General features: G+C 44.2%; 1 protein-coding gene across 5 annotated transcripts in view; it reads left to right on the forward strand.

Annotated features, from left to right (window-relative positions):
- Nucleotides 1-17,975, forward strand: part of XYLB (xylulokinase) — a 242,160-nt gene that overhangs the window by 29,160 nt on the left and 195,025 nt on the right. For 4 of the 5 annotated variants that reach the window (XM_077491191.1, XM_077491187.1, XM_077491189.1 and 1 more), the window contains 4 exons: nt 1,499-1,627; nt 5,021-5,086; nt 8,025-8,097; nt 13,512-13,630. In XM_077491191.1, coding sequence (XP_077347317.1) covers nt 1,499-1,627; nt 5,021-5,086; nt 8,025-8,097; nt 13,512-13,630 — 387 coding nt within the window. The remainder of the gene's footprint in view (nt 1-1,498; nt 1,628-5,020; nt 5,087-8,024; nt 8,098-13,511; nt 13,631-17,975) is intronic. The other variant, XM_077491188.1, reaches the window with a different exon arrangement.

The raw sequence follows: 17,975 nt of genomic DNA on the forward strand, positions 1-17,975 counted from the left end.
CGAGAGCACAATTGAGGGAGCAACATCTCACTAGCCCAGTTAGTGATGGAGTGATTCCATAGACCAGTCTTTTTCAACCACTCTGGGGTGCCTTGACAAAATGCCTAAAAAATTGTATACAAGCATCAGGTGGGTGAAGGCTGTCTTTTAGTTATAGAAAGCCACAGGTTTTCATTGTGCACCATTACAATCTTCCAACCGCTAAAGAACTAACAACCAAGGATGTCATTGGTTGATCAGGAGGACAATAGGTGCCTGCACAGGATCCTTGTTTGCTCCTCCCTACAAGAAACATTGCATTACTAGTTAGTACCAGTGTGTAAAGGTGTATTTATTTTGGAAGAATAAATAACCTGTGATATTTGGTGTCATACCGAAAGATGTTGCTGCATTATGTGAAACTATTAGTTTGGTTTATCACATTTTAAAATGGTATTCAGAATTTTAAAGGGTGCCTTAACTAAAAGAAGTTTGAGAAACACTGCCATAGACACTCATAAGCAGTCGTTTAGCAAACCTGATGCTCTCAAGGTGTTACCAGAGTCAAGACTGCTTGTGTGACATGGCCCTTAAAAGAAATTATTGGTCACAGAGTACACTTTTATATATATAAAAAAACGAACAGAATTGTAATAGCAATACAAACCGTAGTTACAATATATTTGACCATCCAATATTAGCCTACATGAAAAAAATCTAATTTCATCTTGTGAGTTCTGTCTGTCTTCTGGTCATCTCTTTCTACAACTTCCTGGATTCCCTGAATGCTTTGCAGCATCTCCTCTGCTGTTTACTTGTATGTCTAAGGACTACATATCCCATGGTACCTTGCTGTCTGCAAGCAGTGCTTTCCCTAGAAACTCCTCCTCTCAGCTTCTTTGTAGTTCAGAGGGCAGGCTCTGTGAAATCTGTGACAGGGCAGTGCCTACTCACATGGCATAGAGAATACATGTTGCAGAATGTGTGGAAGTAAATATGTGGGGCTATTCACAAAGTTTATATACTTCAAGATCATTCAGATTTGTATAGGAGTAGGCTAGAAATAGCTGAAATACAATGTGTAAATGAATATATGATTTTACACATTCACCCTATATATATGCTTTGGGAGCTGGGGCTGGTATGACGGGTATTGGGTGAGTGGGGCAGTCCCTCCAGTTGTTTTGTGCCAGATATGCCAGATCTTTGCCCAAAAGTGGGAGTTGTGAATGAAGGGAAAGGCTAAGCATTGCAGTATTTAAATCACAGTTTAATGCTACTATGAGAAGTAAAGAATAAAAAAAAATGTGGGTATTGGAGGTTTTTGTTAAACAGCAGCCTCATTTTTACTCTATACCCATGTTCACATTAGACTGGAGTTCTTTTAGGGATTCAAAGGCTTCCTGAAATTATGACATATATTTAAGTGAAAAGCCATCTACTTATCCAGTTACAAATTACTGCAAACACTATCAGCTTGTTGGCATGTGTTCATTGACAGTTGTATCTTTCTTTGCAGTCTTGTTTCTCTATCTGTGACAGCCCTGTCTGGATGGACTCCAGTACAAGTACGGAGTGTCACCAGCTTGAAAAGTCCGTTGGTGGGCCCCAAGAACTGGCTTACATTACTGGCTCAAGAGCATATGAGGTGAGTGGAAGTGTGGTGAAGTAATCCGTATTTTCTGTAAGTACGCCATCTGATGTTTGTAAGGAGTGGATATCTTGCTTCTCTTTTCCTAATTAGTATTAATATAGAAAGCACTGAGGAGGGGGACAGACAGCTGTTCAGCTTGTTTCATACAGAGGCAAGGGAACAGATTGCATAATGGCAGTAGATAAATTAAAGGCAGCTGCATCAGCTTATATTTATCTAATGTTATTGTAGCATAGAGTGGCAGAGACCTACAGTCATTAGGATGTCAACCTTCCTTGTTATCCTAAAGTGTATTTCCACTTTTTTAGCCTTTTGGAATACAGAATTGTATTTTGTGCAACAACTACTGTACATCTGTATTTAGTAAGAGATACATTTGTCAACCAATAGATAGTAGAGTTTATAAGTTTGTAGTTGCATCTATGATTACATTATGTGACTTTTCCCTGGAATAAAGTTCCTGCTTCCTGTCTGCAGTTAAGCAGTAGATAAACTACATGTGGACTGTGCACTGTCTGGTCTGTAGGGCCATATACAGAATATCTAACGCAGCCAGATTAAGATAAGGATACAACCTACTTTTTATTTATTACATATCCTAACACAAAAAAATCAAAAAAGTGCAGTTTACCTTTTTTAAACCCTCTAGCACGTGGAAATCCGAGGTAGTTTCCTTTGTTTATGAGGAGGCTGGACAGCTGTGTTAGCCATAATTAACCCTATACTGTGATCTGAGATCTTCATTATCAATTATAACTAGATTTGAACACTGTCTGTCCTAATAAAGGGTTACAGGTATAGTGGCTGAGCTTCGTATTGCCTTGTATGTCAAAGAGGTTTATTTAAGAAAAACAAGACAGATTCATAAATGTTACAGATAGCGCTCATTAGAAACGAGTCAAGAATTTGAAACTGTCAAGAATTTGACAGTTCCAATTTCCACCAATGATACATTAGCACATATCCTCAAGATCTTGACAACTGTGCCACACCATGGAACCACAGTAGCATCCCACAACCGGTGGATTTGCCCAAAATTATCTACAACTGAAGTGATTTTAAAGAAATAGTCTGTCCAGAATTAATTCTACCAGAGAAAACACAGACAGACGGTCCGCGTTCATCCGATCCCCCATAGAGGAGAGCGGAGATCTGACAGGGCAGTCCCGGCACAGTGTATACATTTTTTTCATAAAATATTCATTCGAAAATTATATCCATCTATGGCCACCTTAAAGGGGTTGTAAACCTTCGCTGTCTTTCACCTTAATGCATAGAATGCATTAAGGTGAAACTTTTGTTTAGTGCAGCAGCGCCCCCGAGCCCCCCTCATACTTACCTGAGGCCCAAAATTTGCGTGACGGGAGTGAGCACACAAGCTCCGGCTGGTGTCTCGTGTCCAGATTGGATAGCCATTGGCTCTCGCTGCTGTCAATCAAATCCAATGACGTGGGTGTCGGGGGGGGGGGGGGGCAGGGCGAGTCCGGAATTCGTGTCTATGGACGCAAATGATGGATTCGGGAGCGTGCCCGCAAAGTAGCCTGCTTGGGAGAGCGCCTCTCCTAGGGGGTTATCTGCTGTGGGGAGAAGCCACGAGAGCCGCCGGGGGACCCCAGAAGAGGACATTGGGGGACACTGTGAAAAACGAGCTGCACAGCGGAGGTAAGTATGACATGTTTGTTATTTAAAAAATATATACAGAAAGAGAGAGGTTTGTGCCACATTGGTTGTAAATCCACCTCCAAAATTTTCAAACCCAAACGTTCAGGTTGGAGCCTAGCTGATTGGATTCTTTGTGACTCTCACAGATCTACATTTCAAAGTTAGTTATTATTAGGGCCCTTTCACACTGATCAGGTTTTGATCAGTTTTTCGGTTATAAAAAAGCTAAAAAAAAATGCATCTCTTTAAGTCCTTTGCTTTTCAGTTTTAAATTTTAAAAAGTCCTGCTTGCTGCATTTTGGGTGAGCTTTTCAAAACTGCACTAAAAATGCAGCTCCCCATTGAAATAAATAGAAAATGCGTCAAAATGCATCAAAAATGCACTACGTGGTGTTTTTGACGTGTTCTTTGAGTCACATGTCCGTGTTTCACAGGTGTGCTGTGAGTTAGGCAACCAGAAAAAGCACTTGTAATGCGCCGGAAATGCATGTGTTTTTGACCGTTTTTTCAACAGAGCAGTGCAAAAGCAGCCTTACCAGTAACAAAATATATATATATATATATATATATATATATATATATACAGTGGTGTGAAAAAGTGTCTTTTGTGACCTCTTGGATGAGTTGTCGCTGCGCTCTTGGGGTAATTTTGGGCGGCCGGCCACTCCTGGGAAGGTTCATCACTGTTCCATGTCTTCGCCATTTGTGGATAATGGCTCTCACTGTGGTTCGCTGGATTCCCAAAGCTTTGGAAATGGCTTTATAACCCTTTCCAGACTGATAGATCTCAATTACTTTCTTTCTTAATTGTTCCTGAATTTCTTTGGGTCTCGGCATGATGTGTAGCTTTTAAGGATCTTCTGGTGGACCTTACTGTGTCAAGCAGCTCCTATTTAAGTGATGCCTTGATTGTGAACAGGTGTGGCAATAATCAGGCCTGGGTGTGGCTAGAGAAATTGAACTCAGGTGTGGACAACCACAGTTATAGTATGTTTTAACAAGGGGGGCAATCACTTTTTCACACAGGGCCATGATGGTTTGGATTTTTTTTCACCTTTAATAATAAACACCTTCATTTACAAATTGCATTTTGTGTTTACTTGTGTTGTCCTTGACTATTGTTTAAATTGGTTTGATGTTCCGAAACACTTAAGTGTGACAAACATGCAAAGGAACAGGAAATTAGGAAGGGGGCAAACACTTTTTCACACCACTGTATATATATATATATATATATATATATATATATATATATATATATATATATATATATATATGTATGTATATATATATATATATATATATATATATATATATATAATATCATTCAAAGTAAGAGGAAAATTATTGATCCTGTGTTAAAGTTATATTGTGAATTATAAAAGTAGCAAAATTAAAAAAAGCCTAAAATTAAGCTGAATATATGAAACTAAATTAAAAACCAACTTGTTCTGCAAACTTTAGGACTATAGAAATAAACAAATCAAAGTCTGCCACCTAGTGGATGGACAGAGAAAGTTATCTGGGAATGTTCCACGTTTTCTGGACATATGCACGATAATAAAATGGGGAATAATATGCCTTTTTGTTTTGGGATTTGTAATGTAAGCAAGACATGTTGACACCTTTTTTTTAAATGCTGTATCAGACTTTTCTGCTGTATATATGTCTTATGTACTGGCTTTTATTTTTTTTTACATTTTTTTTTTTTTTGCTATTTTTCAGCGTTTCACAGGAAATCAGATTGCAAAGATTTACAAACAGAAACCAGAAGCTTACTATAAAACTGAGGTTAGCCGACATTTCTTTTTATCCTGTAGTATAAACTTAAAGCTGAGCTCCAGGCAGAGAAATGTCCATTGAAATAAATTCCTCAATAGTCACAAAAAATATAAATCCACTTTGTGTGCACCAAATGCCTCTGTAAACCCAGCTATTACCTTATATTGCAAGTCACAGTGACATCATCACTGTGCTGCACACAGTCTATATAAAAGAGCAGAGCTGTGGGGAGGGGACCCAGCAGGCTCCACCCATGACAGGCTCCCTGCATGATACTACAGGAGGGGTGGATACAGGACCAGTCACCCTGCACAAGGAGAGAGAGGAGCAATGAGTAGTCTTTACTGCAACACTGAAGCAAAGCAAGGAAAGCAAGGTTTCATGCAGGATTGTTGCACAGAAATACACAAAAAAATCACAAAGAGATAGGTAAGAATTCATATGCCTCTTGTTGAGTTGACCAATCACAAGAAATGTTATAGCAGTTGAGAAAACCGAAAAATGTTTGTTTAGTCTGGTGTTCTCAGCTCAGATCTTTGTGCTGGGAGCGTGCAGTGAGTGCACTTCCAGCACAGAAGCATAGTCCGCCCAGTGACACAAATGTGAGCTGTGTGGTTGTTTAAGCCCACCCTTTTGCTGCTGCAGATATGTGTTTTACGTGAGCGGCAACAGTTAAACAAATTTATTTAGTAACACATTACACCTTAGATCCCATTCACATCTGCATGTTTGTATTGCAGTTAAAGAAAAGCAGCATTAAGATATATGGGGGCTGTCTAGGGATGCCACCTGTCCAGGATTCACCCAGACAGTCTGGGTTTTGAATCATGTGTCTGGGTTTCAGTCTGCCTGAAACCCGGACACATTATTCTGATTGGCTGTGGCACCCCAAGTAACCTAGATTATGTCACACACACGAATCTGCTGCTGTCCTGGAGCTGCGGGCGGCTGTCTGAGGGTTTGGCATCATGTGTGTGTGGGGGGGGGGGGGCAGGCCGATGATATCAGCAAAGGCAAATTGGCCACACCTACTGTTCGCCGTGCTATGAGTGTCACATTACTACTCTCCGGGGGGCACCCAATGGTGTCCCAGGTCTTTTGCAATCCTACAGTGTACAGTATACTATAAAAAAATAAAAAGTTGCCCTTCACCGCTAAAGTGTTTGGGTTTGGCTTGCAGAAAAGGTGACAACCCAAGGGCTGTCGTTTTTCTGGCCTTCTGAAAATTCTACTTCCCAGGCTGTCTTAAAACAGAACTTAACTCAAAAGGGGAAGTTCCACTTATTTGCTTCCTCCCTCTCCTCTACCACATTTTTGGCACTATTTTTTTGGGGGGGGGGGGGGGGGGGGGAATGATTGGTACCCAGGTTTATATACAAAAAGAGAAGGAGGGCGCACTAACCTTGTGCATTACCAAAGATAACATTTATTTTAAAAAATATAACAAGAATAATAATACTCACAAACAAGCTTTAAAACAAGGCTCATCAATACTCCAGCAATTTTGAACAGTATCTCTAGACGCCTGCAACCTGGACCAGATGTTTGGAGGAACCAGAGGGCATCACAAACGGCGTACGCAGGAGATTGTATTGTTGTTTGGGTACTCAGGTTTGCCTAGGTGTTCCGAGTGGAATTACACCCTCCCCCCTTCTCCCCTTCCCCCCTTCCCTCTTCTTCACCCGCAGCCTTCTGGGACACAGCACAGGTCCCAGAAGAATGCGGGACCATTAATAAAGCACAGCGCGGCTCATGGTTTCCCTTAGTTGAGATGCCGGCACTTGGACCGAAAGCCCTGTAAAGAATGGGCTCAGGGGAGGACAGTGCTGGACCCCTGGACAGGTAAGTGTCCTTATATTAAAAGTCAGCAGCTACAGTATTTGTAGCTGCTGACTTTTAATTTTTTGGGGTGAGACTGAAGTTCCTCTTTAAGCCGGCCATACTTGGATTGAAATTCGACCAGTTCAGCAGTGATCAGCCAAATTTCGATCCACTGCGCCACTGCGATTGAACAGAAGTCAATCTAACTTCGGTTCAACCGCCCTGTGAGATGAAAGCAATTTACATATTACTGTTCAATAGGTGTATAGAGTGACCTATTCATAAGTATGCTGTGAATGGGAACACAGGTCATTTTTCAAGCATCTCCAGCCTCTCAGGACAGGTCAATAGGGGTCTATAAGATCCTCTGCCCAGGGGCAAGAATGATTTTGGTCACAGGCTGTAAACATTGCAAAAGCTGCAGCAATCATATGCAGGTAAGTATATATCTAGTATATATATAGGTGTGGGGGGGGGGGGGGGTATGAACCTTTTGATTGGGAGAGGGGGGACTAGGTAAGCAGGATAAGTGTACAATATAAAAAAAAAAACTTATGCTGCGTGCACACGAGTGGAAATTCCACTAGCAAAAGTCAGATGAGAGCCTTTGGTCTGAAAATGCGACCGTGTGTATGCTCCATCGGACTTTTGCTGGCAGAATTCCAGCCAGCAAAAGATTAAGAACATGTTCTCAATTTTTTGGTTTGAAAAAGTTCCGATCGTCTGTACCAATTCCGACGCGCAAAATTCCTACGCATGCTCGGAAACAATTCGACGCATGCTCCGAAGCATTGAACTTCATTTTCTCAGCTCGACGTAGTGTTGTACGTCACTGCGTTCTTGATGGTCGAAAGTTCAGCAAACTTTTGTGTGACCGTGTGTATGCAAGACAAGTGTGAGCAGAATTCTGTTGGAAAAAACATCCAAGATTTTTCCGACGTAAATTCCGCTCGTGTGTATGCGGCATTACAGTTTGAAATACCAGTTTGAATCTATTTTGCTGCCTCAAGAATACCCCTTCCCCTTTCTTTTCTTCTATTTTTTCTGATAACAGGGTTCATGATTCTTACTTCAGGGATTATTAATTTTGTATTATGATAATAAATAAAACCTTTCTTTTTTTCAGAGAATATCTCTGGTCAGCAGTTTTGCAGCATCCCTATTTATTGGGGATTACGCTCCTATTGATTACAGTGACGGTAAATTACTTTTCTTTGTACTACAGCCAGAAGTCTTTTTTAAATTGGGTTTGGTAAGATTTATGAATGGAGAAGATGATATATGTTTAGGACAAACTTAAGACTGGGCTAAACCTCTTCCTTTTCAGGCGCACGTGCTTCACAAGCTCCATAGACACAAACAGCTCAGGAGGCACAAAAAACCCCCTGAAAATAACAAGTATAGTATTTTAACTTAAAATTTTTTACCTTTAGTAACACTTTAACCAAACAAAGTATAGATCAGTGTTTCTCAACCTTTTTTCAGTCAAGACACCCTTTAAAATTATGGACAATCTAGAGCAGAGGTCTCAAACTCAAATTACCTGAGGGCCACAGGACAAGTTTTCATAGTTTCATAGTTAGTTAGGTTGAATAAAGACACCAGTCCATCCAGTTCAACCTGAGTGAGTGTCTACCCCTATCCCTGTACATTGCACACTCACATTGGTCCCTACCCTCAAGGAGCCCACAATCTAAGGTCCCCACTCATATAATAAGGCCAATTTTGTACAGAAGCCAATTAACCTACCTGCATGTCTTTGGAGTGTGGGAGGAAACCGGATTACCTGGAGGAAACCCACGCAGGCACAGGGAGAACATGCAAACTCCAGGCAGGTAGTGCCGTGGTTGGGATTTGAACCAGTGACCCTTTTTACTGCTAGGTGAGAGTGCTACTCACTACACCCAGCACCACCTTTCCCCCAGCATTGATGTCAGCGGATGCACTATTAACTCCCAGCATTGGTGTCAGCGGATGCACTATTAACTCCCAGCATTGGTGTCAGCGGACACACTAGTAGCTCCTAGCATTGGTGTCAGCGGATGCACTTTTAACCCCCAGCATTGGTGTCAGTGGATGCACTATTAACCCCCACCACTGGTGTCAGCGGACACACTATTAACCCCCAGCACTGGTGTCAGCGGACGCACTTTTAACCCCCAGCACTGTTGTCAGTGGATGCAATATTAGCCCCCAGCATTGGTGTCAGTGGATGCACTATTAACCCCCAGCACTGGTGTCAGCGGACGCACTATTAACCCCCAGCACTGGTGTCAGCGGATGCACTATTAACTCCCAGCACTGGTGTCAGCGGATGCACTATTAACTCCCAGCATTGGTGTCAGCGGATGCACTTTTAACCCCCAGCACTGGTGTCAGTGGACGCAATATTAACCCCCAGCATCGGTGTCAGTGGATGCACTATTAACCCCCAGCACTGGTGTCAGCGAACGCACTATTAACTCCCAGCATTGGTGTCAGCGGACGCACTATTAATTCCCAGCATTGGTGTCAGCGGACGCAATATTAACGCCCAACATTGGTGTCGGCGGACGCAATATTAACTCCCAGCATTGGTGTCAGCGGACGCACTATTAACTCCCAGCATTGGTGTCAGCGGATGCAATATTAACTCCCAGCATTGGTGTCAGCGGACGCACTATTAACTCCCAGCATTGGTGTCAGCGGACGCAATATTAACCCCCAGCATTGGTGTCAGCGGATGCAATATTAACCCCCAGCATTTGTGTCAGCGGATGAAATATTAACCCCCAGCATTTGTGTCAGCGGATGAAATATTAACCCCCAGCATTGGTGTCAGCAGACGCACTATTAACTCCCAGCATTGGTGTCAGCGAACCCACTATTAACCCCCAGCATTGGTGTCAGCGGACGCACTATTAACTCCCAGCATTGGTGTCAGCGGACGCAATATTAACCCCCAGCATTGGTGTCAGCGGATGCAATATTAACCCCCAGCATTTGTGTCAGCGGATGCAATATTACCCCCAGCATTTGTGTCAGCGGATGCAATATTAACCCCCAGCATTGGTGTCAGAAGACGCACTATTAACTCCCAGCATTGGTGTCAGCGAACCCACTATTAACCCCCAGCATTGGTGTCATCGGATGCACTATTAACATCCAGCATTACCCCCTACACTCCACAAATACCCCCCCCCCCCCCCCCTCCACACACCACAAATACCCTGTCTTCCCAAATTTTAAATAAATAAGGAGTTTGCTTAGCCTCTGTGAGATGGCTCACTTACCTCTCCTGGGAATCAGCTGGTGGCCTGATCTTCTGCCTCCCGAGTCCTCTCCTCCTGTCAGGTCCTGGCTTCATCACAAGTCTAGTGGCAGGGCACCCCGAGAACGTCACAATCTTCCGCCCTGAGGTGGCAGCAGGACCCTGGATCCAGGGCCGGTTTTCTGTCGAGAAGTGGCCGTTATCGAATAGTGCCCAGGACGTAACAGCGCAACAGTTGATTTTATGATTAGCTGTTGTGCCGGCAAGACGGCGCCTGCACACAATAGCCGACTGAACACATTTTTCAGTCAGATTGTGCTTCGCGCTACCGAGGAGTGTTCATGTAGGTGAGGGGCGGAATTTTAACATGAAGGGCGCGGATGTTTTCAATGATGGCCAGGGCTTCAAAGATGGGGGTCAGAATTTTTAACAATGGCCAAACAAATCTGCTAAACAAATCTTTTATCTGCTATTCTTCCTCAAGGGCCTATGTAGCTAGCTAAACATTTCAAATTCTGCCACCATCTTTGCAGCAGTGGCGATCCTTGAAAACATCCGTTCCCTTCATGTTAGAACAGCACTGGCCATCAATAAAAACATCCGTTCCCTTCATGTTAGAACAGCACTGGCCATTAATGAAAACATCCGTTCCCTTCATGTTAGAACAGCACTGACCAGCAATAAAAACATCCAGCACCTTCATGTTAAATTCCACCCCTCACCTACATGACTGTGCCCGGCACAACCTGACTGAAAAATGTCTTCAGTCAGCTATTGTGCACAGGCACCATCTCGCAGACACACCAGCTGAACATAAAATTAGCTGTTGTGGTATTACATACGCATTATTCAATAGCGGGCACTTCTCGATAGAAATAGGTGGGCGGGGCGATGGGCAGATCCTCCCTCCTCTCTGCTCTCCTTTGTTGTGCGCTCTGGGCTGCTGCAGCATGCGGGGGAGAGGAGACTCAGACGGAGTGAGAAAGCTCCCAGCTGCTGCATACTGCCACATGTCACACCCGCCTAGGATTGGCCCTGCCTGCGGGCCATTTGTAACCGGTCCGCATGCCAGTACTTTGAGACCCCTGGTCTGGACGCACCTAATTCTAAAATGTAAACAACTATTCTAATAGTTTTACATAATACATCAACATCCAAACATGTAGGACACCAAATGTTACAGGTGATTTATTCTTCCAAATCCAATACACTTTTGCACACTGGTACTGACTAGTATTCCAATGTTTCTCTTCTCCCTCAGTTTTTCTTCATCACTCAGCTATAGTAACCCCAGCGCTGACAGTGAGGGGGCGGGGTTATTGGTTGTTAGGACGCAGGTCGTAATGTTGCCATCTTGTGTAATGGCCATATGCTGACTTATATACAAGTTTGGGGCAATTCTTAGGCAAGGCACCTCTAAAGAAACCTCAAGGCATCTCCGGGGTTGTCTGGGCACCTTGGTTGTAAAAGGCTGGTATAGACATGTGTAATGCTACAAGCTTATTACAAGTTTTCTTATGTAGGGGTGTTTTTTGATGCCAGTAGACCACCGAGAATCCTCTACTTGATTATAGGAAAATCGAAATGACACTAAACGTCATCCTTATTCTTCCAAAACAATCCATACACATTCAATACTTAAAAGCTCTAGATGGCTACTAAATGAGCCTGAGAATGATTTTTCACTACGGTAAATAATTTCTTACTATATTTTTCTATCTCCTTGTAACATCTTGACAGTAGTTCTCAACTCCTGTCCTCAGGACCCACCAACAGGCCAGCTTTGCATGATAACGGAAATAAATAACATGTGATATCATTTTCTGCTCAGTTGCAGTATTCTGCATCTCCTCAAGGTAATACTTAAAATCTAGCCTGTTAGTGGCTCCTGAACCACACATGCCGCTTCAGGCTCTGAAGGAATCTTGATCATATTGTCGGGATCTGCCCAGCTACCTTATTGACATCTGGTCCTAGCTCTCAGTGATAGTTAGAGCCAACTGCCCTTCCCTCCATCCCCCCACACCCCGTTCCAGTGACAGGGAGAGTGGTGACTGACAGTCAGTCAGTTCTCAGGCTTAGAGCCGATGTGGCAGCATAGAGGGGGTGTGTTTTTTAGAAATATAGACAAAACTTTTTTTTTTCCATTTTGAAAAGAGTAAGGGAGGGTTATAACCCTTGTCAATTAATTTTTTTTACCATTTGTGTTCCATTGTGGAGATTTCCCTTCATTTTCTCTCATAGCCAAAACAGGAAGTGACAGGAAATCCCTGCAAATTAAGGGAATACAAGTGCCCCCATTGAAGATTTCTCCTCTATTAGTGTTCTGGGGACAGCCCAACATTTGGGATTTTCTTTTACTTTCACTTTAACCATTTGACATCCGCACTATGGCCGAATGACGGCCACAGCGGGGATCTGAATTCCCGGGAGGCCGTTATATGACGGCGTCCCCTGTGCACGCTTGGTGCACTCGCCCTACAGGGCACATGCGGGGCGCACTGTGATCACTGAGTCCCGGCCCCTTACCATGTGATCAGCTGTCAGCCAATGACATCTGATCACATGATCAAAACAAAAGCTCAGTGATCGTTTTTATTTTTCTCCTCAAGCTGACAGCGGAGGAGAAAGAAATAAGCCAATACTAACAGGGGCACAGACAGCATTAATAACTGAAAATAACAGGTGCTCAAACCCATCTCTACTCTGTTGTACTTTAAAGGGGTTGTAAATCCTCAAGGTTTTTCACCTTAACGCATTCTATGCATTAAGCTGAAAAACCTTCTGTAGTGCAGCATCCCCCCAGAGTCCCCCTTTTACTTACCTGAACCTGATCATTCCATCAACAGGGACAAGCACAGCAGCTCCAGCCACTGCCTTGGGTCCTCATTGGATAGATTGATAGCAGCGCAGCTATTGGCTCCTGCTGCTGTCAATCAAATACAGTGACACGGGAGCTGGGGGGGGGGGGGAAGTCCTGCTGTCTGTGTCAATGGACGCAGCAGCAGAACTTGGGAGCGTGCCCGCACGGGTGTCCCCTTGGAATGCGGGCCTCCGAGGGGGCACCCAATGAAGAGGAGGAGCCAGAAGCGCCGCTGGGGGACCCCAGAAGAGGAGGATTTTGGCCACACTTTACAAAACCTTTGCACAGAGGAGGTAAGTATAACATGTTTGTTATTTAAAAACAAGACAAAAAAACAAGCCTTTACAATCACTTTAACTCCGAAAATTCTCCTTTAGGAGTACATACTTGAGTAAAATGTTTTTTGTTTTTTTTTAAACCAGAGATTATTATTGCTGTAAATTCTGTTTACTCTCTCATTCTGCTACTCTCTAATTAAACATGCCTCTGTTTTTTTACAGGTTCTGGAATGAATTTATTAGACATTCATGACAAGACTTGGAATGAGAAGTGTCTTGAAGCCTGTGCACCCGGCCTCAGGGACAAGCTAGGGCCAGTTGTTTCATCAAGCACTGTACTGGTGGGTTTGCACCTTTCTCCCCAAGCCCAGATGAAAGTATATGTGTATATATTGTAAAACAAGCTGGGGAACAGCAGTACACTTATCTTCCCAGTGAATGACTGTGCAAGGGGTGTGTAATTAAAGTGGAAATCATGTCAAATACAATCTATGCTTAAACTTGCTCCCACCTCAACTGAAATCCTTATGCTAACTACTCTGTAAAGGAAAAGTGTATACCAGTAGCGGTGCCTCCATTAGGGCGCACGGCTACCGCCCCCTCTCTCCAGCCACCCCCCTCTGTGTATAATGGATAGATTCATGCATTGTATGAATCTATCGATGGCCGCCGCCACCACCCCCTATTCAGGCGCCCGGCCCCTTTTTTGATGCCAGGGGCCTGAATTCCAGCACGTTATTTTGAAGCACCTGATTAGATCCATAGGCTCTAATAGGCTTCAGAAAGGTGAACTGCAAGCACAAAGCATTGCGCTCACAGTTCACCCAGGTGAATGAATATTCATTTTCCTAACACTGAACCACCTCTCAGCCAATCAGGTGCGCAGTCTGTTACCCATCACCTGATTGGCTGAAAGGACAGGAACTACGATTGGACACCTATCAGGAGGAGGGGAGGAGACGCATGGAGGACACAGGAGCCGCTATCTGACCCGCTGCAAGGTCCCCCGCGGGCGCAGGTAGTCACAGTGACAGCATTTGATGGGGCACAGTGGCACTATTTGATGGGCACAGTGGCAGCATTCAATGGGGCACAGTGGCAGAATTCAATGGGGCACAGTGGCAGCATTTGATGGGGCACAGTGGCACCATTGGGTGGGCACAGTGGCTGCAATGCATGGGCGATGATGTCACCCAGAGGCTTACAATGGGGCATCCGTTGTCAGCAGGCTCTTCTCTACACTGAAGCCATTGCAGGGGCCAATCTTGTGACAGGACCGGAGTGTGCCCACAGAATCGGTAAGTACACACCTTTCCTTACAGGGTAGTTAGTATAGGGATCAGAATATGGGAGAAGCAAGTTTAAGCTTAGATAGTATTTGACTGGACTTCTACTTTCATAATAGAACAGGCAAACAGCAATTGTGTCTATTAATTTTTAAAACTACTTCCCACCCGTAGAACGTCCTTAGATTGAAATAGTGATACCTGGATGATGCCTGCAGCTCCAGGCATCATCCCAGTATGGAAGTTTTCAGCCTGCGATTCCCTCTTTAGCAGAAGTGTTTAGAGTGGCTGAACAGCCAATCAATCACTCCTGCGGGTGGTGGAAGGGTTCCCACCCCTTTTCGCCACCACCTTTTCCGGGCTTTACCATCCGATCGCAAAGCCCAGGAGCGTTGCGGCAATGGCTGCACAGAATGGAGAGAGAGGAACTGACATTGTTCCTCTCTCTGTGACCTCAGAAACCGAGACTGACGATTATGGCATCACTTCCGGTTTCGCCACCTTGTTTATCTGGCCGTTAGCGGCCAGGAAAGCAGCCGATCAGACCGATCTTTGTCTGATATTGGAGGCCAGAGAAGAGTGTCAAATTGACCTCAGATCTGTCCACAAAGATTACATTTCAGGGCTCATGCTGCCACAAGGGATGCTGTTCATTCCTTGAGATAGCAATAGTTAAAAAGTTAATCCAAAAAAAAAAAATGTTTGTATAACATAAATAAACCCCTTTATTTTCTGTAAAAGTGGTTTTTGAACGTTTGCACTCAAGCTCCATGTGCTCAGCCCTGACAACCCCTGAGTCTTATCTCTGATTTGATTTGTCAGAGACAGTGGTCCCCAGCACCGCTGCCTTAAACTTATTTAGTTTGTAAGAGTAGCCCTTAAATGACTGACCAGCAGACTTAGCAGACAGCCAGTCCTAGCCTCATCCACCCCATTACAGAGAGCATAGCCATGGCCCCCTGATGCTTATCTTGGCCTGCCTTTTCTCTGCAGGGCAAATATGCAGAGTGCTGACATTCTCCCTTTCTGTCACGCCTACTGATGTACCTGATGCCATATGGACAGTGGGAGGTTCACCAACTTCCTACTCCCTGAGAACTGCATTCAGATCTTGCTGATGTACCCAGTATGCCTGAGGGTGTGTTTCTCATGTCACTTCTCCTAGTCAGCCAATAGGAGCGATCAGGACCATGTTGGAGGGAGATGGAGCATTTTGGCCACTCCCCTTAGCAAAGATGGCTGCCATGGAAAGTGATGGCACTGTGTCCTGTGTAGCACAGTGGCCAAGGAAGGAGTTCAGTGCAGCTAAGTCAGTGATTATATCAAGCTCAACACTACATATGTCCACAAATCAATATTCCCTGGGAAAGGCTCCAGAGAGAATAATGGTTAATCCCTCCCCCATGTGACTTAGACCAACAGATAATTACCAAAAAAATGCAGGGGGGTACCTCTCTATTACAAAATTCCAAATCCTTCTGAATACACAAAAAAAATTATATTCTACCCCCCCCCCCATGCTCAAGTAGTCCGGACCTTTGCACAGACCACTGTCAGTGTAATGCGCACCGTAATTGTTTTTTTATTTTTATTACACCAACAGAATGTAGTGTGTAGTAAGTATAGACTGCGTCCAGGTAAGGACTTAAGGTGGCGGGGGCCCCTAGACTTGAGTCTCTTTCAGGCCCTGCCTTCTATACATTACTGTAATTATCGGTGTATAACATGCGCCGGCGTATAACACGCACCCCAAGTTTAGGAGGGAATTTTAAGGAAAAAAAACTTTTAGGAGGGAAGTTTAACCAGTTCCCAACCGGCGCGCGCTTATGTACGTTGGCAGAATGGCACGGGCAGGCATATTGACGTACAGGTACGTCCATTTTTATATGCCGCCCTGCCATCGCTCGAGTGCCGGTCGGGACCCCCGTGAGTCTGGTCGTGGGTCCAGCGGACTCGATCTTCCCGGGGATACCCGCAATCGTCTCACGGGAAGGCTGAACGGGGAGATGCCATTGTAAACAGCATCTCCCCGTTCTGCCTAGCAACAAGTGACGCTTATCTCTGCTCCATGTGATTGGAGCAGAGATCAGTGTTCACTAACACAAAGCCCAGCCCCCCAGAGTTAGTAACATGCCCCTAGGAACACTTAACCCCTACACTGCCCCCCCCTGGTTAACCCCTTCACTGCCAGTGTCATTTACACAGGAATCACTGCCTTTGTATAGCACTGATTGCTGTATAAATGACAATGGTCCCAAAAATGTGTCAAAAATGTCTGATGTGTCCGCCATAATGTCGCAGTCACAATAAAAATCGCTAATCGCCGCCATTACTAGTAAAAAAAAATTATTAATAAAAATGCCATAAAACTATCCCCTATTTTGTAAACACTATAACTTTTGCGCAAACCAATTAATAACCGCTTATTGCGATTTTTTTTTACCAAAAATATGTAGAAGAATACGTATCGGCCTAAACTGAAGGGAAAAAATGTTTTTTTATATATTTTTAGGGGATATTTGTTATAACAAAAAGTAAAAAATAATGTGTTTTTTTCAAAATTGTCGCTCTATTTCTGTTTATAGTGCAAAAAATAAAAACCGCAGGTGCAATCAAATACCACCAAAAGAAAGCTCTATTTGTGGGAAAAAAAATACGTCAATTTTGTTTGGGAGCCACGTCGCACGACCACGCAATTGTCAGTTAAAGCGACACAGTGCCGAATCACAAAAAGTGGTCTGGTCTTAAGCCAGCAAAATGGTCCGGTCTGAAAGTGGTTAAGGAAAAAACATTTAAATGCCCATCATTGCAGCCTTGTCAGTGTCATTTGCAGCCTTGCCCCAGTGTCATTTGCAGCCTTGTCATTGCAGTCTTGAAGTTTAAAAATGGCGCAGCCGAGATACAGAATCCTGTGTATCTTGGCGACTCACAGGTCCTCTCGGCGGCTCTCGGGTCCTCTTGCAGTCCCGAGTGGAGCCGAGAGTAGCCGAGTGTACTCAGCTTGGCTCACAGTCACGCCCAGTCCCTGTGTTATGTCCATCCTAGGGTGGGACTGGGCGTGACTGTGAGCAGAGACGAGCCGTGTACACTTGGCTATGCATCTTGGCGGGGCTTGCGGGGCCCCCTATTGGGCGGGGCCCATGGGCTTGAGTCCGGCCCTGACTGCGTCATTTCATCCACAGTTGGTGAGCAAAAAATACTTATACACTTGGTGTTAAACCAGGGCACTAGGAATCGTCTGTTGTTGCTTGGTTCCCCTATCTGGCGACACTATTGGCCCCTTACGTACATTTTATCCCTGCCTCCCCCTTTTTTTGTATTATTAGTAATAATTATGGCCTCATTGGCAAGATGCCTCTGGGTAGGATGGAATTTAGCTGGAGACCAAAGCTGGCAAATT

This window comes from Lithobates pipiens, unplaced genomic scaffold (genome assembly GCF_037356315.1).
Source record: "Lithobates pipiens isolate NorthernLeopardFrog02 unplaced genomic scaffold, aLitPip1_a1.2 Scaffold_19, whole genome shotgun sequence".
Classification (NCBI taxonomy): domain Eukaryota; kingdom Metazoa; phylum Chordata; class Amphibia; order Anura; family Ranidae; genus Lithobates; species Lithobates pipiens.